The sequence below is a fragment of the Ochotona princeps genome, chromosome 2, assembly GCF_030435755.1.
Source record: "Ochotona princeps isolate mOchPri1 chromosome 2, mOchPri1.hap1, whole genome shotgun sequence".
NCBI lineage: Eukaryota > Metazoa > Chordata > Mammalia > Lagomorpha > Ochotonidae > Ochotona > Ochotona princeps.
The window spans coordinates 161202284-161227161 of NC_080833.1; the positions used below are offsets into that span (position 1 = coordinate 161202284).

Consider the following 24878-nt stretch of genomic DNA (forward strand, 5'->3'; position numbering starts at 1 on the left):
ATAATAATAAAATTTTCGTTAAAAAAAAAAAAGAAATGCATTTCAAGCTAATTGTTGGTAACGGAAAATTACTAAAGAAAATTCACTAAGAATATGGAATTAGAAAATTATTATCGAAATCTTTGTGAAACAACGGGGTGACAACAAAGAAATATTGGAAACAATGAGGGAAGAGGATACTAATGAGTGAACCTGAACCGCAGGGATCAAGCTGAAATCAACTCATCAATCCACAGAGTCCACAGCCAGACGTGCAACTTGCAACGTGACAGGACACAATCAAAACCAGACATGCACCCTCCGACGTGACGTCACACAGTCCATAGCCAGACATGCACCTTCCAATGTGACGTGACATACTCCACAGCCAGACATGCACCTTCTGACGTGACTTCAGTTCCCAGTCAGACATGCACCCTCTGACGTGACATCAGTCACAAGCAAACATGCAACTTCCGACGTGACATGACAGTCAACAGTCATGCACCTTCTGATGTGACGTCACACAGTCCACAGACATGCACCTTCCGACGTGACATGACAGTAAACAAACATGCACCTTCCGACGTGACGTGACAAAGTTCACAGCCAGACATGCACCTTCCGACGTGACGTCACACAGTCCACATCCAGACGTGCACCTTCCAATGTGACATGACATCACAGTCCCCAGTCAGACATGAACCTTACGACATGACGGGACATCACAGTCCACAGGCAAACGTGTACCTTCCAACGTGAAATGACAAGATCCACAGCTAGACGTGCACCTTCCAATACGACGTGACAAGGTCCACAGCCAGACGTGCAGCTTGACATGACGTGACACAACCATACCAGACATGAACCTTCCGACGCAATGTACAAGGTCCACAGCCAGACATGCATCTTCCGATGTGACGTCACACAGTCCACAGAAATGCACCTTCCAATGTGACGTGACATACTCCACAGCCAGACATGAACCTTCAGACGTCATGTCACACAGTCCACAACCAAACCTGAGCCTTCCGACGTGATGTGACAATACAGTATCCAGACCACAGACATGCACCCTCTGACGTGACGTGACAAGGTCCACAGCCACACATGCACCTTCCGACGTGACGTGACATCACAGTCCTCAGTCAGACGCGCACCTTCCGACGAGGGGTCAGACAGTCCACAGACATGCACCTTCCAACATGACATGACACAATCAAAACCAGACATGCACCTTCTGACGTGACGTCACACAGTCCACAGCCAGACATGCACCCTCCAGTGTGACGTAACATACTCCACAGCCAGACATGAACCTTCCGACGTCATGTCACACAGTCCACAACCAAACCTGAGCCTTGCGACGTGACGTGACACAGTCCACAGCCAGACATGCACCTTCTGACATGACTTCACAGACCCCAGCAGACATGCACCTTCTGACGTGATGACATCACAGTCACAGCCAAACATGCACCTTCCGACGTGACGTGACAAGGTCCACAGCCAGACATGCACCTTCTGACGTGACGTCACACATTTCAGACATGCACCTTCCGACGTGATGTCACAGTCCACAGCCAGACATCACTTGCCAATGTGATGTCACACAGCCCCCAGAAATGCAACTTCCGATGTGACGTGTCACAACCAAAACCAGACATGCACCTTCCGACGTGACGTCACACAGTCCACAGCCACACATGCACCTTCCGACGTGACGTTACACAGTCCCCAGGCAAACCTGCACCCTCCGACATGACGTCCCAGTCCACAGCCAGACGTGCACCTTCCGACGTGACATGACATCACAGTCCACAGCCAGGCATGAACCTTCCGATGTGATGTCCCAGTCCACAGCCAAACATGCAGCTTCTCACGTGTCGTCACAGTCGACAGTCAGACATGCACCCTCTGACATGACCACAGTCACAAGCCAAACATGCATCTTCCGACGTGACATGACAGTCAACAGACATGCACCTTCCGACGTGACGTCACACATTCCACAGCCAGACGTCACCATCCGACGTGACATGACAACACAGTACCCAGACATGCACCTTCTGACGTGACGTCACACAGTCCAGACATGCACCTTCCACGTGACATGACATCACAGTCCCCAGTCATGCACCTTCCGACATGACGTCACAGTCCCCAGCCAAACCTGCAGCCTCCGACGTGACGTCACAGTCCACAGCTAGACGTGCACCTTCTGACGTGAAGTCACACAGTCCACAGCCAAACCTGCAGCCTCCGACGTGACGTCACAGTCCACAGCTAGACGTGCACCTTCTGACGTGAAGTCACACAGTCCACAGCTAGACATGCACCCTCCGACGTGACGTCAGTCCACAGCCAAACCTGCACCCTCCGATGTGACGTCACAGTCCACAGCTAGACGTGCACCTTCTGACGTGAAGTCACACAGTCCACAGCCAGACATGCACCCTCCGACGTGATGTCACAGTCCACAGACAGACACTTTCTCATGTAATGTGACACAACCAGACAGCACTGTGATGAAATTTCATCTTTTAAATTCAGCCAGAGGGCCCAATGTGGTGGCCTAGTGCCCTTGAACTCACCTGGATCCCATACTGGTGCTGGTTCTATTCCCGGCAGCTCCACTTCCCATCCAGCTCCCTGCCTGTGGCCTCTGAAAGCAGTCCATGACGGCCCAGGGCCTTGGGACCCTGCACTCGCATGGGAGACCTGGAGGACTCTCCTGGCTTCAGATTGGCTCAGCCTCGGCCACCGTGGTCACTTCGGGAGTGAATCATTGCACGGAAGACCTTCCTCTCTGTCTCTCCTCCTCGGTATATCTGACTTTCCAATAAAAATTAAAACAAACAAAAAAACACAACCAGAATTTAGTCCAGCCTCCAGATGTAGCTTTGTTTTCAAAACCGTTGTACGAGACACTTTAAGAGTCAAACAGCCCAATACTGGACATCCTACAAGACAAATGGTCTGTTGTCTCCCACAAATCACATTACAAAGAGAGGAGTTTTTGAATCAGAGGCTTACGAAAGGAGATTGAGACACACATCCAAGTGACATATATTCATTACGTCTGGTCTCATTTCAAATAGCCCAAAGGTGGGATGTTCGTTAGCAATGGATGTCAGGAATCAACAAAGGACTGCTGTAGATACAATTGTATCTGTTAGCTTGAGCTGCTCCTGGGACGTAAGTTTTCCCATGACTTCACTTTCCCCTCCAAGTGCACTCTCGACTCCTCGAGTGGATGCTGTGTCCGACTGCACGTCCGACAGTGCATGCTGCTCTGCAGCCCGCTCCTTCCCCTCACGCGTCCCCCACATCCATCCTCTGGCCAGCCAGAGGCAGATCGCACATCTTCAGATAGGATCACTCATCTTGCTCAGTTCCCCCAAACACTCAATGTTTACCCTCTCATCTCTTCTCCTTTGGTAATACACTGCCCTGGCTTAGTTCCCCACCGTCCTGAACAGAGCGTCTTGAAGGTCTGTCTTGGCCACGGACGCAACTTCTCATGACTGTCCCCACACAACTGTCAGTCACCAAAAGCAGGTGGTGATGTCAGCCCTTGGCTTAAAACACTCCGATTTCAGGCCCAGCGCGGTGGCCTAGCGGCTGGAGTCCTCGCCTTGCACGCACCGGGATCCCATATGGGCTCTCATTCTAATCCTAGCAGCTCCACTTCCCATCCAGCTCCCTGCTGGTGGCTGGGAGAGCAGCTGAGGACGGCCCAAAGCCTTGGGACGCTGCACCCACGTGGGAGACCTGGAAGAAGCTCCTGGCTTCAGACCGGTTCAGCTCCAGGCGTGGAGGCCACCTGGGGAGTGAACCAGCAGACAGAAGATCTTCCTCTCTGTCCTCCTCCTCCGACTTTCCCATAAAAATAAATTTAAATGACAAAAAAAACCACTCCAATTCCCAGTGCTCCATTTCAGTCCTAGCTTCCATGAGACGCCCTGATGCGCGTGTGTAACGGTCAGTGTTCCTGATACATCGAAGTGGCTGCAGATCAACGGTGGGATGCATCCTGTGGGCCTAGCTTGCCTGCTTCCACTCTCCTGCCGCCTGAGCTAAGTACGCCATCTAGTGTCACCCACAAAGATGGCCCTGATGTCAAGGAGGCATTTCCATACTACCATGTATAGTATCTCCAAAATTTATGGAAGTAGAAATAAAATATTATGCTAATTTTGGTGCAGATAGTAAAATCCATGCATGTGTAGGTTATGGAAATGTCATGAAAATGTGTATTAGAAAAACCTCTGTACAAACTCTGAAATTCTTACAATATTTTTATTTATTAATTCCCTTTTCCATGAACTTCCTGTAGTACTTTTTCTTAAGATTTATCTATTTTTATTGCAAAGTCAGAGTTACAGAGACAGAGGTGGAGAGAAAGATCTTCTGTCCTTTGGTTTACCTCCCCCCAGTGCCATAACGGCTGGGTCTAAACCAATCCGAGGATCCCGGAGCTTCCTCCGGGTCTCCCACACAGGTGCAGGGTTCCAAGGCTTTGGGCCGGCCTCGACTGCTTTCCCAGGGCACCAGCAGGGAGCTGGATGGGGAGTGGAGTAGCCAGGACAGGAACCGGCGCCCATATGGGATCCCGGGGCGTTCAAGGCGAGGATTAAGCCACCAGGCTATCATGCAGTACTAATATGGACGTCCATTCCTGAGCTGAGCACACTGGAGTCACTGCGTCAAAGAACTTTGCTATCCTTAGACCCATGTCTATAACAGATAAACCAACATCAACACCCACGAAATACATTCCAACAAAACGTTTTCTCTTTGGATAGGTTTTCAAGGACACAAAGAGGCATATTTAATTGTAAAGATCCTTAAAAACGGAACAGAAAAACTCCGATTCTTTTACCCGTTGGATAGTCCAACACCAGCCTGACATCCCAACGCACTGTTACTGTCTAACAACAAGCCAGGAGTGAGGCGAGCTGGGCGGTCAGAGAAGCCAGCCCTGCATGAGCGCACAGGTCGGTCAGCTAGACTGCCCGCAGCACTGCGTGACGAGCGAGCCTGCTGACGCGGACGGCCCTAACGGGTGCGGGAGTCTGAAGGAGAGGATACAGGCACTTTGTCACAGGAAGTATTTATTAGTCCACGCAGTACCAAGGCATGGAGCAGTATGTTCAACCTATTAACTCGACTGATACAACCTCCACCTCTTTTACCACTTCCAAGGAATTCACAGACAGCATGAACACGAACAGTAGACCCAGCACCACCGCGCTCGGCCAAGGCCACGCTGGAGCAGCAGGACAGTCTTTGGGCGAGAGCTGGCTCCCCGTCACCACAGCAGCTTCAGGAGCGGGGTTACCAGATGGCGCGCTGCACCCCAGAAAGCTGGCCGTGGTCAGCTAAGTGGCGGAAGACGATGCGACTGAGCCTCCAGCGCCGCTTCACGCCACGTGGCCGGGACGTCATGACGCAGCGGTTTCTGATCCTCACAGGACAGCTGTCCCGCGGAAGAGCAGCAATTTCTTCATCAGCCACTTCCTAAGGCAATCAGAGCATTACTGCACAGCTCCCACATCTCCTCCAGCTTCGGGTGCAAGCCAGACTAACAGAGCCAGCGTTGAGCCAAAGAACTTCGACATGGTAGCAAAGCTGAGTAGAAACAGACTAGAGGGCTGGCAGAAATGCTTTCAAATCCTCTCAATGCCAGTTTCTCAAATTTACACTGAGCCTGGAGTCACAGAATCTGCAAAGTGGAGCTCCACAAAGCTTCCCCAGGTGCACACGTGCCTAGCCAAGCCCCTGTGACAGGACACAGTACTGACGCTCTTCACAGCTAACAAACCACCACAGGCGTGGCTTTCCTGGCGTGGCTGATCTACAGCAACAACCAGAGCGTAGAGGCTGTTCTGTCCTGCTTGGCTTTCACTCAACAACACGCCACGAGCCTCACCCATGTTGCTGCAAGAGGCAGAGCAAATCAAGCCACGCGTCTGACCCTGGGCTTTGGGATGGGGAGCACTGCCCCCACAGCACTTTTTTTTTAAAATAAATTTTATTTTTGATGATGTTTACATAGTTCATCAAGGAAGGAAGGGTTGAAGATTAGGAGAATGTGGGCGAGACCACTGCTTCCAAACTTCCTTTTTCTTCTTCTGTGTCTGAGGGAACAGAAGGGAAGGGGAGGGGGAGGGGGTAAGGGCACCCCAGGACCCCACCGCCTCTGCCCAGGGATGGGGGACGGCCGCCCGATGCCACCCCAGGTCCCCGATGTGGAGGACCTCCGAGGGTTCTGCTCAAAGGATGGGGGACGGTCACCTGATGTCTCCCCAGGTCCCCGATGTGGAGGACCTCCGAGGGTTCTCGAAGGATGGGGGACGGCCGCCCGATGTCACCCCAGGTCCCTGATGTGGAGGACCTCCGAGGGTTCTGCTCGAAGGATGGGGGACGGCCGCCAGATGTCTCCCCAGGTCCCCGATGTGGAGGACCTCCGAGGGTTCTGCTCAGTGGTTTAGAGAATTCTGAAATGCTGCCCATCTTGCTGATTTAAGCATGAGGAAATCCTCCCAGGGTTCACTGGCTGACAGAGTCCGTCTCAGAGTCTCCACTCACCCGGATGTTTGCTGTCAACACTTGGCTGGGGTAGCTGTCCAATTTGTTCTGCCCTCCTTCCTCTTCACTGGTACCAGATGTCCTGTGCAGGCCCCATGGACTGCCATATCCTCCCTGTGCACCCGGGCCTGCTGTCCACTGCTCCATCTGAGCCACTGAGGAGGCCCAGCTCTGACACATGTATTCCATCCATGGTCAAAAAACAGACCCTGAGTTCAGAATCCAGTGGTTCAGTTGGGGTGATTCCCAAAGAAATGTCATCTGCTGTGATCCTAGACCCGACAATTGCGTGTGCTGGCCAGTATGGAGTCCAGTTCTGGCCATCTCCCACACCAGCCTGCACACACACGGGCAGCTGCAACTGCTGGGTCAGCCTGCCTCCAGCCTTGTCTCTCACATAATCCAACGGGTACTGCAGCTCAGTCTGACCCTGCCAACCACACACTCGGCCCTCATGTACACCAGTACGAATTGCAGGCTAGTTGGAGCAACTCCCAACAATCCACACCAGGCCCACCCTCAACCCACACACTTGCTGGTAGGTGCAGCCACTTTGCCCCGCCTGACCAACATCCAGACCGCAATCACATGCATCCCCCCTGGAGCTCCAGCCCACTGGGGGAGTCTCCCCAAGTTCTCCCACCAGGCCCACCCCAGGACTCAGATCTCAGCTAGCAGGTGGTAGGCCCCCATCCAAGGTAGCCTGCCCCATCTGTCCCGGCCTTCGTATGAGCTGGTGGATGTTGCAGTCCAGCCGGCCCTACACTCTATTCTTGGGTGTGCCTGTGGGTGCTACAGCCTGGACCAGCCCGGCCTATTCCCAACCTCAGTACCGATGAGTGTTGGAGGGTTCCATGGTCATGCCTAGCTCAGCTTATCACCACCCCAACTTTTAAGCAAACCAGAGAAAGCTGCAGTTCCACAGGGGTGCGCCCACATATCCCCCAAGGATCTGGGCCAGACCTGGTTCTCTCGTGTGGTTAGTGTCATGGCCCAGGCTAACATTACTCATGCCCTGTTCCGACTCTCACTGGCAGGCACGGTGAGCTAGGCCTGCCAGGTAGGCCCCCAGCCCTAGCTTTAGTGTTGTCTGATGAATGATGGTCAGTGGCAATCCATGCTAGCTGGCCCAGCTCAGGTTTCCCGTGTGAGATACGGCACTGATCTGACCCATAAAGGTCCTCTAGCTTCCCCCCTCCAAAACTGCTTGGTCTCAGCCCCCTTGCCCACCTGCAAGTACAGTGGCCTTGTCGATGGAGGTCCCTCAGCAGCCACTCCTCAGTGTCCTCCCTCGCACACAGCCCCTTGCTCCCGTTTCCAGGAGTGCTTGTGTTCCCCAGCCCTGCCTTCTGAAGCCCAATCTTCCGGTGGGGTGGCTCGATGGCCGAGAGCTCGGCCCAACCACCAGGGTCCCAAGTTCCTGGCTCATGTGCTGGTCTGGGACCTGGCCCCTCCACCCACCGAAGACCCAGGCCTGATCAAAGTCCCCCAAGTCCGGTCCCTCAGCACACAAGGCCACTCCCCACAACCCGCAAGCCCCTTCTCCACTTGGGACCAAAGACGTGGGGAAAGTCCCAGGCTAGCTCAGCCCACTCGGGCACAAGCCCACAGGCCCACGTGTCCCCACCTGCTCCCTCCTCCAGCAAACCCACAAGGCCACACCTCCAGGCCCTTACAGTCCTGCTGCCCTCTACACAGGCACAGAAGGCAGCGGGCCAGCAACATGGCACCCTTCAACACGGAAGTTCAAAACCTTGGCAAATGACCAAGAACAAGGCAATGAGACTTGAGAAAAAACTGGAAGGAGGAAGGATACAATCATACATAGCCTTGAAGTCCATGGCGAAGATTTTGACTGCTGGAGAAGGGGAAATTGATTAGATGAGATTCACATTAAGAAATTATTAGTGGGATACTCAAGGAAGTTCCTATGAAAGAAAAAAGAAATAGTAACCATCAGAAACAAAGGCAAATGTGGAGAACATCCAACTAAAACGCTAACACAAGACCTAATTTAGAACAACACATCGCCAAAATAACAGGACCAAACTGTCCCTTATCTATAATAACGCTGAATGTAAATGGCTTAAACTCATCAATTAAACGCCATAAATTGGAGGATTGGATCAAAAAACAAAATCCATCTATCTGCTGCTTACAGGAGACGCATCTCACCAATAAAGATCAGAAAAAATTGAAAGTAAAAGGATGGAAAAAGATATTTCAAGCAAATGGTAAGGTAAGACAAGCAGGAGTAGCCATTCTTATATCAGATGACATAGACTTTGATGTGAAAAGCATCAAAAGAGATAAAGAAGGATACCATATAATGATCAAAGGATGCATCCAGCAAGAAGAGATCAGCATAATAAATGTTTATGCTCCAAATGCCAAAGCATCTAGTTACGTGAAACAAACATTAATGGGATTAAAGGGAGAAATAGACTCCAATACGATCATAGTGGGGGACCTTAATACCCCATTAACACAAATGGACAGATCAAAAAACCAGAAACTCAGCAAAGAAACAATAGAACTCATTCAAACTCTAGAGCAAATGGACTTAGTTGACATCTATCGAACCTTTCATCCTACTGACAGAATACATGTTTTTTTCATCAGCACATGGAACTTTCTCCAGAATTGATCATATCATAGGCCATAAATCAAGCCTTAGCAAATTTAAAAAAGTGGAAATCATATCATGCACGTTCTCAGACCACCAAGCAGTGAAGCTTGAGACCAAGAATTCGAAACACCAAGGAAGACCTACAAACATATGGAGGCTGAACAATATATTACTTAATGAGCAATGGGTTAGAGAGGAAATCAAAGGGGAAATTAAAAAATTGCTTGAAACAAATGAAGGCATAGGCACAACTTATCAGAACTTACGGGATACAATCAAGGCGGTGCTGAGAGGAAAGTTCATTTCAATTAATGCTTATCTCAAGAAACAAGAAAAGCACCAAGTAAATCAGCTAATCTTACAGTTGAAGGAACTTGAAAAACAACAACAAAGCAACCCTAAGACTAGTAGGAAAAAAGAAATCATCAAAATAAGGGAGGAAATAAACCAAATAGAGACCAAGAGGACTATACACAAGATTAATCAATCAAAGAGTTGGTTCTTTGAGAAAATCAACAAAATAGACTCCCCATTAGCTCGACTAATTAAAAAAAGGAGAGAGAAAATACACTTTAATAGTATCAGAAATGAGAATGGAGATGTAACAACAGATACCTCAGAAATACAAAGAATCATCAGGAACTACTATAAGCAACTATATGCGAACAAATTAGAAAACCTAGAGGAAATGGACAGATTTTTGAATTTATACAATCCACCAAAATTGAATCAAGAAGCAATTAACAATCTAAATAGCCCAATAACATGCACTGAGATTGAATCAACAATTAAAGCCCTCCCAACCAAGAAAAGCCCGGGACCAGATGGCTTCACTGCTGAATTCTACCAAACGTTTAAGGAAGAACTAACCCCAATCTTACACAAGCTTTTTCAAACAATAGAAAAAGAGGCAATTCTTCCAAACTCGTTCTATGAAGCTAATATCACTTTAATACCAAAGCCAGAGAGAGAAATAACAGAAAAAGAGAACTACAGACCGATATCCTTGATGAACACAGATGCAAAGATCTTCAATAAAATATTAGCCAACAGGATCCAACAACACATTAGGCAGATTATTCACCCGGACCAGGTGGGATTCATCCCAGGTATACAAGGATGGTTCAACATTCGCAAAACAATAAATGTGATACATCACATCAACAAGTTGACTCATAAAAACCATATGATCCTCTCAATAGATGCAGAGAAGGCATTTGATAAAATCCAACACCACTTCATGTTAAAAACCCTAAATAAGATAGGCATAGAAGGAACATTCTACAACATAATCAAAGCAATTTATGATAAACCCAATGCCAATATCATACTAAATGGGGAAAGACTAGAAGCCTTCCCGTTAAAATCTGGAACTAGACAGGGATGTCCACTCTCACCGCTACTCTTCAATATAGTTTTGGAAGTTCTTGCCAGAGCTATTAGACAAGAAAAAGCAATTAAAGGAATACAAATTGGAAATGAGGAATTAAAATTATCGCTATTCGCAGATGACATGATTCTCTATATAGGAGAACCAAAAGACTCAGTCAAAAGACTATTGGAACTCATAAGAGACTTTGGCAAAGTAGCAGGATACAAAATTAATGAACACAAATCAATGGCATTCGTGTATACAAATAATTCCACCACTGAGGAAGAAATTGTAAGTATAGTTCCCTTTAAAATAGAGGAAAAGAATCTCAAATACCTAGGAATTAAGTTAACTAAAGATGTGAAAGACCTCTACGATGAAAACTATAAATCATTTAAAAAAGAAATAGAAGATGATCTTGAAAAATGGAGAACCTTACCATGTTCTTGGATTGGCAGGACCAACATCATCAAAATGGCCATATTACCGAAAGCAATATATAGATTCAACGCAATCCCAATCAAAATCCCAGCAATATTCTTCTCAGAAATAGAAAAGATGATACAGAAGTTCATCTGGAACCACAAAAGACCACGAATAGCTAAAGCTGTCTTGAAAAATAGAAATCAAACCAGAGGAATCACAATTCCAGACCTCAAGACATTCTATAGAGCAGTGGTTATCAAAACAGTCTGGTACTGGTACAGAAACAGAGAAGATCAGTGGAACAGAATGGAAACACCAGAAGGGAGCCCACACATGTATAGTCAACTAATCTTTGACAAGAAAACAGAAAACAATCCAGGTAAAAAACCTGGTCTATTCAATAAAAACTGTTGGGACAACTGGATAGCAGCTTGCAGAATAAAGAAGCAGGACCCGTACCTGTCGCACTATACAAAAATCAGCTCTAATTGGCTCAAGGACTTAAATTTACACCCAGAAACTATTAAACTACTAAAGGAAAACATAGGAAGCACACTCCAAGATAAAGGAACAGGGAAAGACTTTTTAGAAAAGACGCCTAAAGCAACGGCGATCAAATCCAAAATGAACAAATGGGACTATATCAAACTAAAAAGTTTCTGTACAGCAAAAGAAACAATTAAAAAAGTGAAGAAACAACCTCAGAATGGGAAAAAATGTTTGCATTCTACACAAGTGACAGGGGACTAATATCTAGGATCTACAAAGAGCTTCAGAAACCCAAGGATAGTGAAAAAATAAACCCTGTAGCAAAATGGGCAAAGGAAATGAACAGACGTTTCTCAAAAAAACAGATACAAATAGCTAATAAATATATAAAAAGATGCTCAGGCTCTCTAGCCATCAGAGAGATACAAATGAAACCCACCTTGAGGTACCACCTAACTCCTGTGAGACTGGCCTACATTCAGAATTCGAAAAACAACACATGCTGGCGTGGCTGTGGGGAAAAAGGTACCCTCCTTCACTGCTGGTGGGAGTGTAGGCTAGTACAATCATTGTGGAAATCCATATGGAGAGTGCTTGGAAAATTGCAAATAAACCTGCCATATGATCCAGCAATCCCGCTCTTAGGAATATACCCAACAGAAGTGAAATCTGCATACGAGAAGGGGATCTGTAATCCTATATTCACAGCAGCACAATCCACAATAGCAATGTCATGGAAACAAACCAGATGTGCGTCTAAGGAAGAATGGTTAAAAAAAACTGTGGTAGATCTATTCAATGGAATATTATTCAGCTGTCAAGAAGAACGATATTATTCTATTCAAAACCAGGTGGTCCCAACTAGAAACTATTATGCTCAGCGAAATGAGTCAATCACAAAAGAATAAATACCATATATTCTCTCTCATATAAGAAAGCCAACATAGAAAGGTAGAGTTCATCAAGTGCCCATGGAGTTCTGATCTAAATATAGATTGCTGCAAGTCAGGTCCCACGGCAAGAGATGGTGAAAATTCTCTGTTCTAGGCATGTTGGCATTTCATGGATGAAGTAACAGCAGAGTATATTTAGCATGTTGTGAACATGAATATGGCAAATTGGCAGTTTGTCAGTTGCTGGCAATAGTTTAGAGTGATGACAAATATTAATTTGATTTTTTTGTGTGTTATTTGGTTATGAGGAAAGTGTATGGTAAGCAGTCCATTTGATGGTTTACTAATTTCCTTGTTGTTGAGAAGTCCGAGTTGATTATGTATTTAATTTGATAACAATTTGTGTGCTGTGAATTGCATTAAGAGTTATGTAGGGCAGAGATGATGCTTACTAAATGTACAAAATGGATTGATGAGATTAGCCAGTTAAATCTTTTCACCAGTAAGGCACTCAACAGCCCATGAGATATTTATTAAAAATGTCAAGTAAATCCTCTTATTTTTGTATCATAGTGTCAAATAGCAGTAAAATAAACATGTTAAGATCCTTAATCTACTGCTATGTTTCACTGTAAAATTTACCTTTGTTAAAATTTGCTTCTGTTCAAATTTGTTGAGATCGCACGTAAAAGTATCCTAATATTACTTTGGCTGGTATTTTCTAACTACTATATAATATTTTGGGAATGTAAATTTTATTTGAATGTCAACTACAGTTAAGCATATGCCGTTTGTTTTTCTTGCTCAGGTTTTGTAATTTGATCGAATGTTTTTATTATAGTTTAATAAATGTTTGCTTTATTAAAAAAAAATTATTAGTGTGCCCGATGCAGTAGCCTAGCAGCTAAAGTATTCATCTTGCATGCACCCGGAATCCCATATGGGTGCAGCAGCTGACACCTGGCAGGCCAACACCCTACGTGGGCATCAGTTCATGTCCCTGCTGTACCACTGCTGATCCGGCACCCTGATAACGGCCAAAGAAAAGCAGTGTGAAACATTGGCTCCATGCTTGCCCACCACTGATGTGGGAGACCAAGAAGAGGCTCCCAGCTCCCGGCTCCGGCCTGCCCCAGAGCTGGCAACGGGGACCATCCAGATAAGGAACCAGCAGACGAACCAACTCTGAAAATACTCCTCAGTGGAACTCATCCGAAAATTTTTTCAAAATCAACAAATTACAGAATGAATATGGGAAGGACAAAGTGACTGAGGAACGCAGGAATCGCAGCAGAACGTCAGTGCAGCCTCTAGTTCAGCAACAGTGCAGCCTCTAGTTCAACAACAGTACAGTCTGTAGTTCAACAGTACAGCCTCTAGTTCAGCAACAGTACAGCTTCTAGTTCGGCAACAGTACAGCCTCTAGTTCAGCAACAGTACAGCCTCTAGTTCAGCAACAGTACAGCCTCTAGTTCAACAGTACAGCCTCTAGCTCAGCAACAGTACAGCCTCTAGTTCAGCAACAGTACAGCCTCTAGCTCAGCAACAGTACAGCCTCTAGTTCAACAGTACAGCCTCTAGTTTGGCAACAGTACAGCCTCTAGTTCAACAGTACAGCCTCTAGTTCAGCAACAGTACAGCCTCCAGCTCAGCCACAGTACAGTCTGTAGTTCAACAGTACAGCCTCTAGTTCAGCAACAGTACAGCTTCTAGTTCGGCAACAGTACAGCCTCTAGTTCAGCAACAGTACAGCCTCTAGTTCAGCAACAGTACAGCCTCTAGTTCAACAGTACAGCCTCTAGCTCAGCAACAGTACAGCCTCTAGTTCAGCAACAGTACAGCCTCTAGTTCAGCAACAGTACAGCCTCTAGCTCAGCAACAGTACAGCCTCTAGTTCAACAGTACAGCCTCTAGTTCAGCAACAGTACAGCCTCTAGTTCAACAGTACAGCCTCTAGCTCAGCAACAGTACAGCCTCTAGTTCAACAACAGTACAGCCTCTAGCTCAGCAACAGTACAGCCTCTAGTTCAACAACAGTACATTCTGTAGTTCAACAGTACAGCCTCTAGTTCAGCAACAGTACAGCCTCTAGTTCAACAGTACAGCCTCTAGCTCAGCAACAGTACAGCCTCTAGTTCAACAACAGTACAGCCTCTAGCTCAGCAACAGTACAGCCTCTAGTTCAACAACAGTACATTCTGTAGTTCAACAGTACAGCCTCTAGTTCAACAACAGTACATTCTGTAGTTCAACAGTACAGCCTCCAGTTCGGCAACAGTACAGCCTCTAGTTCAACAACAGTACAGCCTCTAGTTCAACAGTACAGCCTCTAGCTCAGCAACAGTACAGCCTCTGGTTCAACAGTACAGCCTCTAGTTCAACAGTACAGCCTCTAGCTCAGCAACAGTACAGCCTCTAGTTCAACAACAGTACAGCCTCTAGTTCAACAGTACAGCCTCTAGTTCAACAGTACAGCCTCTAGTTCAGCAACAGTACAGCCTCTAGTTCAGCAACAGTACAGCCTCTAGTTCAACAGTACAGCCTCTTGTTCGGCAACAGTACAGCCTCTAGTTCAACAGTACAGCCTCTAGTTCAGCCACAGTACAGCCTCTAGTTCAACAACAGTACAGTCTGTAGTTCAACAGTACAGCCTCTAGCTCAACAACAGTACAGCCTCTAGCTTGGCAACAGTACAGCCTCTAGTTCGGCAACAGTACAGCCTCTAGTTCTGCAACAGTACAGCCTCTAGTTTGGCAACAGTACAGCCTCTAGTTCAACAGTACAGCCTCTAGCTCAGCAACAGTACAGCCTCTGGTTCAACAGTACAGCCTCTAGTTCAGCAACAGTACAGCCTCTAGTTCAACAACAGTACAGCCTCTAGTTCAACAGTACAGCCTGTAGTTCAGCAACAGTACAGCCTCTAGTTCAACAGTACAGCCTCTAGTTCAACAGTACAGCCTGTAGTTCAGCAACAGTACAGCCTCTAGTTCAGCAACAGTACAGCCTCTAGTTCAGCAACAGTACAGCCTCTAGTTCAGCAACAGTACAGCCTCTAGTTCAACAGTACAGCCTCTAGTTCGGCAACAGTACAGCCTCTAGTTCAGCAACAGTACAGCTTCTAGTTCGGCAACAGTACAGCCTCTAGTTCAGCAACAGTACAGCCTCTAGTTCAGCAACAGTACAGCCTCTAGTTCAACAGTACAGCCTCTAGCTCAACAACAGTACAGCCTCTAGTTCAACAGTACAGCCTCTAGCTCAGCAACAGTACAGCCTCTAGCTCAGCAACAGTACAGCCTCTAGTTCAGCAACAGTACAGCCTCTAGCTCAGCCACAGTACAGCCTCTAGTTCAACAGTACAGCCTCTAGTTCAGCAACAGTACAGCCTCTAGTTCAGCAACAGTACAGCCTCCAGCTCAGCCACAGTACAGCCTCTAGTTCAACAGTACAGCCTCTAGTTCAGCCACAGTACAGCCTCTAGCTCAGCAACAGTACAGCCTCTAGTTCAACAACAGTACAGCCTCTAGCTCAGCAACAGTACAGCCTCTAGTTCAACAACAGTACATTCTGTAGTTCAACAGTACAGCCTCTAGTTCAGCAACAGTACAGCCTCTAGTTCAACAGTACAGCCTCTAGCTCAGCAACAGTACAGCCTCTAGTTCAACAACAGTACAGCCTCTAGTTCAACAGTACAGCCTCTAGTTCAGCAACAGTACAGCCTCTAGTTCAACAGTACAGCCTCTAGTTCAGCCACAGTACAGCCTCTAGTTCAACAACAGTACAGCCTCTAGTTCAACAGTACAGCCTCTAGCTCAGCAACAGTACAGCCTCTAGCTCAGCAACAGTACAGCCTCTAGTTCAGCAACAGTACAGCCTCTAGTTCAACAGTACAGCCTCTAGCTCAGCAACAGTACAGCCTCTAGTTCGGCAACAGTTCAGCCTCTAGTTCAGCAACAGTACAGCCTCTAGCTCAGCAACAGTACAGCCTCTAGTTCGGCAACAGTACAGCCTCTAGTTCAGCAACAGTACAGCTTCTAGTTCGGCAACAGTACAGCCTCTAGTTCAACAGTACAGCCTCTAGTTCGGCAACAGTACAGCCTCTAGCTCAGCAACAGTACAGCCTCTAATTCAGCAACAGTACAGCCTGTAGTTCGGCAACAGTACAGCCTGTAGTTCGGCAACAGTACAGCCTCTAGTTCAGCAACAGTACAGCCTCTAGTTCAGCAACAGTACAGCCTCTAGTTCAACAGTACAGCCTCTAGTTCAACAACAGTACAGCCTCTAGTTCAACAGTACAGCCTCTAGTTCGGCAACAGTACAGCCTCTAGTTCGGCAACAGTACAGCCTGTAGTTCTCATCTTTATTTAACAGGCACGGAGTCCCACAGAAGAGAGAACTTTACCCGCCGGCTCACTTCCCCCAACAACAGCTGGGGTTTACCAGGCTGCTGCCAGGAGGGGGACTCAACCTAGGCCTTTCATGTGGGTGGCAAGGACCTAGAGTACTTGACCTTCACCCTGGCTCCCTGGGTGGCAGGGGCAGAGCTGTATTTGCGCCTCAACGCCCAGCCTGGAGCAGCAGGGATTCCGCGGCACCTACACCGAGCCAACCCGGGCTCCTGGCTTTAGTGTGGCCTGGCCCAGCTGCGGCAGGCGTCTGGACAGTGAAGCAATGAGGCGGAGAGCTGTCTCTCCTTCTACTTCGCAAATGGATATTTAAAAAAAGAAAATAGGGGCCCAGCACAGTAGCCTAGTGCCTAAAGTCCTCACCTTGCATGCCTGAGATCCCATGCAGGGGCTGGTTCATATCCCAGCTGCTCCACTTCCCATCCAGCTCCCTGCTTGTGGCCTGGGAAAGCAGTCGAGGATGGCCCAAGGCCTTGGGACCCTGCACCTGTGTGGGAGACCCAGAAAAAGCTTCTGGCTCCTGGCTTTGGGTTGGCTCAGCTCCGGCCACTCCGACTACTTGGGGACTGAACCAGTGAATGGAAGATCTTTCTCCTTCACTTTGTAAATCTGACTTTCCAATAAAAATAAATAAATCTTAAAAAAAAAAAAAAGAATTCCAATCTCCAAAAGAATATGCAAGTGTGGACGCTATGAAACACTTCGAGTTCAACACAGCAGAGTCAACGAGCAGACAAGTGATATGACAGGAACTTTGGAGAAGAAATGGCCAGGCTGGGAGACTGGAGGTACCGTCCACCTTGTCATCATCCACTCACCACTTACTCTGTCCTCCCCAGTGCAGTGTTCATATGTGAGATCTGGGCCGTGGACACGGAAGGCAGAACAGAGCAGGGCTTCTCGGCCCCCACGAGCACACCGTGAGTGTTCGTCCCAGGACACACTCCGTCAGCTGCTGGGCAGTCAGGAGCCAGCCCTTGAGTGACACCTGCTCCGTCACTGCTGGCCTGACACGACAGCACTTCAGAGGTCACGCGAGATGACACCGGGAACACGTCCCCCATCTTGGCCGAGACGCATAGGACAAAAAGGTGCATACTGGAATGCGCATAATGTCATGATTTGATAAAAGAACACCCTATAGGATGATTATCACAACTAAACTGCCTCGTCTCTTACAGTCACTTGAACGGTAAGGACACTTCGGGTCTGTCTTAGCAAATGGCAAGCAGACAACACAGTGTGACCGACTGTGGCTGCCACACAGCAGACACCACGAGCCGCAGGATTCCTGACCTCTGACCCTCAGAATGCATGCCTTTAACACCTTCCCATGGCCACTCGGCCCCCCCCCCCCCGCTCCCCCAGCTTCCCGGCCCCTAGAAGCAGTCATTCCTCTCTGCCTCTGTGATTGGTGGCATCCTGAGCCGAGCTTCTCAGAGGCCACGTCTGACGACTCCCCCCAAGTGAGCAGGAGGCTTGGGGGCACTGTCGTGGCAAAGGCGCAGGAGCACTGAGCCCTCAGCTCACTGGCCTCGCGCACACCCCTGCAGGGGCCACGCCCAGGCACGGGCTGCTAACTCCCACGGGCTGCTGTATTAATCTGAGCTCACTCACACTCCCCGAGAATCCCCCTGAATGTTGACATGTCACCACTTAGCAGCAAGACTCCGGCGTCAAGTGTCATGACATGAGGCGGGCCCGACATCCTCTTGTGCAACCTGAAGAACTCAACAAGAAGGAAGCCTAAATGGAAGCCTCTCCGGCACACCATGGCAGGCATGGGAACTCAGAAGACGGGCTGGGAATGTCGGGTCAGGAACAGCTTGAGCCACCTAGTAGGCAAGTGGTTCCTTGGATGAGCAATGCCCCACAGACTTTGCTAACTAGAGAGTTCAAAGACCGAGATGAAGTAAAGAAAGATCACGGAACACCCCAGCTGTGGGCAACGGCCCAGGAAGCGTTACACCGCTCAGAGAACAGCAGCTAAGAGCTGGTGGGCATCCTGGGCCTGGTGGGTGCCAAATCTGTGTTAGTAATACCAGTGTGCCAGCAGAGTCACCTAGCCTAGTTTTTTCTTTTCTACACATATGGGGAGAAGGGGTTCTGGGTCCATGAGGCCCAGGGGTGGACCTGTGGTCTGACCTCTGACTGTGGAGCGCATGTGTCAGAGCTGGGCCTCCTCAGTGGCTCAGATGGAGCAGTGGACAGCAGGCCCGGGTGCACAGGGAGGATATGGCAGTCCATGGGGCCTGCACAGGACATCTGGTACCAGTGAAGAGGAAGGAGGGCAGAACAAATTGGACAGCTACCCCAGCCAAGTGTTGACAGCAAACATCCGGGTGAGTGGAGACTGAGACGGACTCTGTCAGCCAGTGAACCCTGGGAGGATTTCCTCATGCTTAGATCAGCAAGATGGGCAGCATTTCAGAATTCTCTAAACCACTGAGCAGAACCCTCGGAGGTCCTCCACATCGGGGACCTGGGAAGACATCGGGTGACCGTCCCCCATCCTTCGAGCAGAACCCTCGGAGGTCCTCCACATCAGGGACCTGGGGTGACATCGGGCGGCCGTCCCCCATTCTTTGAGCAGAACCCTCGGAGGTCCTCCACATCGGGGACCTGGGGAGACATCAGGTGACCGTCCCCCATCCTTCGAGCAGAACCCTCGGAGGTCCTCCACATCGGGGACCTGGGAAGACATCGGGTGACCGTCCCCCATCCTTCGAGCAGAACCCTCGGAGGTCCTCCACATCGGGGACCTGGGAAGACATCGGGTGACCGTCCCCCATCCTTCGAGCAGAACCCTCGGAGGTCCTCCACATCGGGGACCTGGGGTGGCATCGGGTGGCCGTCCCCCATCCTTTGAGCAGAACCCTCGGAGGTCCTCCACATCGGGGTCCTGGGGTGACAGGCGGCCGTCCCCCATCCTTCGAGAACCCTCAGAGGTCCTCCACATCGGGGTCCTGGGGTGACAGGCAGCCACCCCCCACCCCTGGGCAGAGGCGGGTGGGGTGCTGGGGTTGGCTTCTCTTCACATCTCCCCTCTTTCCGCACACAGAAGAATGAGCAGAAAGTTTGGAAGCAGTGGTCTCACCAGCATTCCCCTAATCTTCAACCCTTCAAACCTTGATGAACTATGTAAACATTATCAAAAATAAACATTAAAAAATAAAAAGGAAGATAATGGAACCAAGTAACCGCCCAGTTCTGGCTCGGTCACTGCCAGCCAGGCCCTTCACGGGATCACACAAGCAGATGGCTGGAAGGCTTGGTCAGACTTTAAGCTGAAACCCACCAGTGTCAAGGCCGTTCTGCTGGTCAGGAGTATCTGATCAAGCTCCAGAATCATGCGAAGTCAGAGCAAACAGCCTTAATAAAGATGCCGAGTTAATGACCTTGTGGCAGAAAGGGACTCAATTAGCTGACCTGCAGAGCCTTCGGTAAAATGGTATTCTTCCGGAGCGAGTTGATGCGTAGCCTCTCGTCTGCGTACTCGTAGGCCAGTTTCCGTCTCTTCACGTCACGCAGCATTCTCCAGTCCACATAGTAACCTCGAACTTGAGGAGAAGCAGATAACGGAGACACCTAAAAGGCGAAGAGCAGGTAAGACGGGCCTGGCAGCGCTCCCAGCCCCACAAGCCGATCTGCATGACCGTGTTTAAAGGGGTCTTATGTTACCTTAGTAATTTTAAAAACACCCAATTCACACTAAATCAAGGTCATCACGTCCCCGACCTCCCACAGAAGGAAAACTGATCTCACCCACCTTTCCCTGCCACTCACCCTGTCCTAACACAGGCCTGTGACTCCCTCAACTTTGTAATGTTAATATTAAAAAAAAGAATAACGTGGTAATAAACAACATTATGCCAAAGAATGTGTTGGGAGGTGAACATTTTTCAGGTTTCATTTTGTTCAGTTTATTTGAAAGCCTGAGCAGGACAGATATCTTCCGGCCACCTGTTCACATCCCAGATGGCCCCACACCAGGGTTGGGCCAGGCCAGGCCAGGACCAGGACTTGGTCTCCCACCTGCAGGGCAGCCTGGAAGCTGCTGCCATTTCACGAAGCTTCATGCCAACCCCCGAGGTGTGTGGTGCTTGTTTTCCTGATTTTTATTTGAAATGTAGAGTTACAACATTAGGGGGGGACAGAGATCTTCCATCCACAGCTTCATTCCCCAAAGGAGGCAATGCTGTCAGAGCTGGGCCAGGCTGACACCAGGAGCTTCATTCGGGTCTCCCACAGGCAGCAGGAGCCCAAACACTTGGCCACCCTCTGCTGCTTTCCCAGGCGCCTTAGCAGGGAGTGGAAGAGGAGCCGCCAGGGCATGAAGCAGCGCCCAAATGTGACAGTGTGCCAGGTGGCAGCTTTCACCCACTAGGCCACAACACTCGTCCTGCCCGAGATTTTAACTTGATTCAGCTTGCTCTTCTACAGGTTAATAGTCACATGATTAAAAAACCAAGAAAGCATAAAAACAGTGGACAGTCTCCCTCCCATCTCCTCCCTCCGCTGCCCAGTGACCTCCAAGCACCACAGGCACCCACTCTTACTAGTTTCTCATATACTCCTGGCTCCTAACGTCAGCTGCTGCGGCCATTTGGGGAGTGAATCAGTGGATGGCACATCTAACTCTACTTTTCAAGCAAATAAATTTTAAAGCATAATTTATATATAATACATTTATATATTAAACATGTAACACATAAATACACATCATATACATATGTCTATGTGTGTCTACATACCCGGGATCTTTCTATGCCTGCATGTAAAAGATCTTCCTCATGACCCAACACTGTGGCATGGCTACCAGGTACACCAAATGGCTAACACCAGCTTGGGTGCCATGTGCTGCTCCACCTCCCTGCAGCTTCCGGCTGCATGTTCCTGGGAGGCAGCTGAGGACAGCCCAAGAGCCTGGGACCCTGCACCCATGTGGGAGAGCAGGACTCCCAGCTCCTGATTCTGCACCAGCCTGGGCTGGCCACTGCAGCCAGCTGGGGAACCAACCAACCACTCTGTGATTTTCAAATAAATGAATACTTTTTAAAAAATCCTTTTCATTTTCCTTAAATTACTAATATTATGCTGTACAGATCCATCATGAAGTATTTAATCTGACTGGACAAACTACATGAAATGTTCAAAAAGATTTATTATTTGAAAGGCAGCGCTACACAGTTTCAAATCGTCCATCCGCCCACACTGGCCAGAGCTGGGCTGCTCAGAAGCCAGGCATCTACTCTGAATCTGGCTTGGAGGTGAGGGGCCCAAGCCCTTGAGGCCGTCCTCAGCTGCTTCCCCAGGCCTGTTAGCAGGGCGCTGGACTGAAGCGCAACAGCCAGGATCCAGCGCAGGGGGCGACTGGGAGGTCACCTCCACACAGGGAGTGCGGTCCCCCACTCCACCGCAGCACTGGCCCCAGAACTTAAAGATCTCGTTAGCTTTCATAGAACTGAACAACATCTATTCTCCTAAAAGAGAAGAAATGTTCTGCATGAACAGAATCCATACAACCATTTGGCACATGAGTAAGCCTGATGAGTCAAATGAATGCCAGCCCAGCTGCGCCAGGGAGGGGCACTTACACGAGCCCTGGAGAAACAGTGAATTCCGTGACCGCTGAGGGCAAAGGGAGGCCACAGAAGGACCAGTGTGTCCAAACCAAGCACAGAAATGCGGAGAACGACAAGCAGTCACAGACCCTGGTGACACCACCCTGGCTCCAGCATGCCGTTCACGCCCCACGCGCGGGGGTCGCAGGTAAGTCGGCACTGCCCCACGCGCGGGGGTCGCAGGTAAGTCGGCACTTAGAACACAAAACTCCACATTTCTTCTCAAACGATTCCTATCTTCTCTATTGTCTACTGATTACAGAAGCAATACACCTGTACATAAGACATTCAATGGCTAGTATTTGCCGCTTCTGCGCTGTCCACTCTGCGACAGTTACTTTCCCCCTACTTTGTAACAGTATGTTACAGACTGCATTTCCTTCCTGCTGTTACATTCCGCCCAACTCTCTAGCCCTTCCCCAGTGGATCACTCACATAAACCCTGTTCCTTACCAGCTCTTCCACCGTTCCATTCCAGCTGAAACCAATCTCCTACAGCCACCCAGGGGTCTCCCTGGCGGCTCTCAGATGGCCCCCCACATTCCCCTGCCTGCCCTTGCTGCTCACTGTTCAACAATTATGGGTTCCAGCTCACAGCCACTCTGCAGCACGCTTCCCGTCTCGATTCCCAGCGATTCTGTACACACACCATACTCTGATTTTGTAGTTGGGTGAATTCCTCTCAAGGATTCCTGTTCTCTGCTCCTTTATTAACTTCCACACCTAAGTGGATCACTTCCTGTCATTTCAGTTCAGTGTCTTCTTTCTAACTCGTTTCTCCTAACTCAACAACCCTCCTGGAACTTCCAGTACCTTGGTCCTACCACACGTTCACTCTCTGATGTTGAACTTCTGATCTCCCGGTTAACCCAGCCTGAATTCCAGGATCTGTAAACACGATTACAGATCGCTCTCAAATCTTCCTGTAGCTTCCTGGCCTTTCTCTCTCATCTCCGCATTTACTCCACTTCTTAACCCTTCCTGCCCTTCCATTCCCAACGACTTCCTTAAATTCCTGACACCTGCTCCCACATCCCCACACTCAGCTGACTTCACTGGCCGCTTAATCAGAAACCTTCAGAAGCGAATTTCCAAGATCCCCACTACCACGTTCCAGTATCCGCTCCCTCTAGTCCACATCTCCTCTCCCTCCAATACAGCCTCCGTGGCTGGCAAGCACTCGGCGTGGAATGCGTGCACCCGGCAGGCAGGTAGCTTTCCTAATTACTTCAAGATTAATTCCACCTGGTTTGACTTGTACCCCTTTTCAAAAAGACGTGAAGGGCAAAGACAAACAGGCCCGGGGTCGCCCATCTGCTGGTTCGCTCCCAGATGGCCCCAGCCGCCAGGGACTGCGCTCAGACCCCAGCACCGCCCCCGCCTTCACGCCCCGGGGCGCTGATTCCAAACAGGTGGCTTAACCCCCTGCACCCTTGCCAGCCCCCTACTTTTTGCTTATAAAAAAAAAAATTCTTAATTACAATGTTGCCATTATGTTTCCATTAGCATTGCTACAGGTCAACCGTAGTCTTCCTGAGACCAAACTTGCACACACAAGACAGCGTCGCCTGTCGGCTACACAAAGGCACAGATTCTTCCCACACTCCAGCAACCTTCCTTTTAGTAAGACTGCTCTAACTCCTGACACCAAAGAAAAAAACATTTCGCTCTCAACCCTCCGTCCTCTCCGGCTACAGACCCATTTCCCCCGCTCTCAACGCCTGTGGGATCCAGGGACCCCAGCCAAGCCGCACGGAGCACGGCTGCCCGCTCCCCGCCTCGGACAGGCCGCCGTGGCCCGCTCCCACCGCCACCCTCTCCTCCCTCCGAAGTCCCCTGGACCCGGGGCCCGGCCGCCGGCCGAGGAGCCAGCGAGGAGGGCGCCTGACCTGCCGCAACGCCCGCAGCAGCGAGCCCAGCGTGGACGCCGCCATCTTGTCCGCGACCGACGCCAAACAACAGCAACTTTATCGGCACGGCCGGAAGCCGCGGGGCGGGGGGCGGGCCTTCGGCCGCAGGAGGCGGGGCTCGCGGCGGTTTGAAACTCTCGCGGGAGTTTGTGACGCTGTTGCTGAGGGCTCCGGGTCGCTCCTCGGGTTCGGTTCCCCTTCCCTCCGGAAGGGAACCACGGCTGCCGCCGCGGGCGCGCCTCCCTCTCGGCCCTCGGCGGCCCCTGTCAGAACCGCGGAGTTAGGACCCCCGCCTCCTCCGCTGGCTTGCTGCGTCTCGCGGAGGTGGTGGTGATGATGATGTGGCGGGGATAAATATGTTTGTGTTCACACATATCTAGGAAGAGGGCTTGGTCTTTTGTTGTTGCTATAGGAGACATTACCATTGAAATAAAACAGCAGGATGGAGTGCCTGGACGGCGAGCCACGCTCGGTGCTGGGGGCTTTGAGGGGTCCCGGGTGGTGCACACGCTGCAGGCTCAAAGCAGAGGTCCTCAAGTTCATTGGAGCACATCTCGTG

The 24878-nt window shown here is 49.5% G+C and overlaps 1 protein-coding gene across 1 annotated transcript; it reads right to left on the reverse strand.

The window, feature by feature from the left end:
- Nucleotides 1-5079: 5079 nt before the first annotated feature.
- On the reverse strand, nucleotides 5080-24429 carry MRPS14 (mitochondrial ribosomal protein S14). The gene is made up of 3 exons (XM_004596277.4): nucleotides 24299-24429; nucleotides 20215-20373; nucleotides 5080-5502 (listed from the first exon to the last, which is right to left on the reverse strand). Exons 1-3 carry the CDS (start codon nucleotides 24341-24343, stop codon nucleotides 5320-5322), a joined length of 387 nt encoding a protein of 128 aa, XP_004596334.2. The 5' UTR covers nucleotides 24344-24429; the 3' UTR covers nucleotides 5080-5319.
- Nucleotides 24430-24878: the final 449 nt, after the last annotated feature.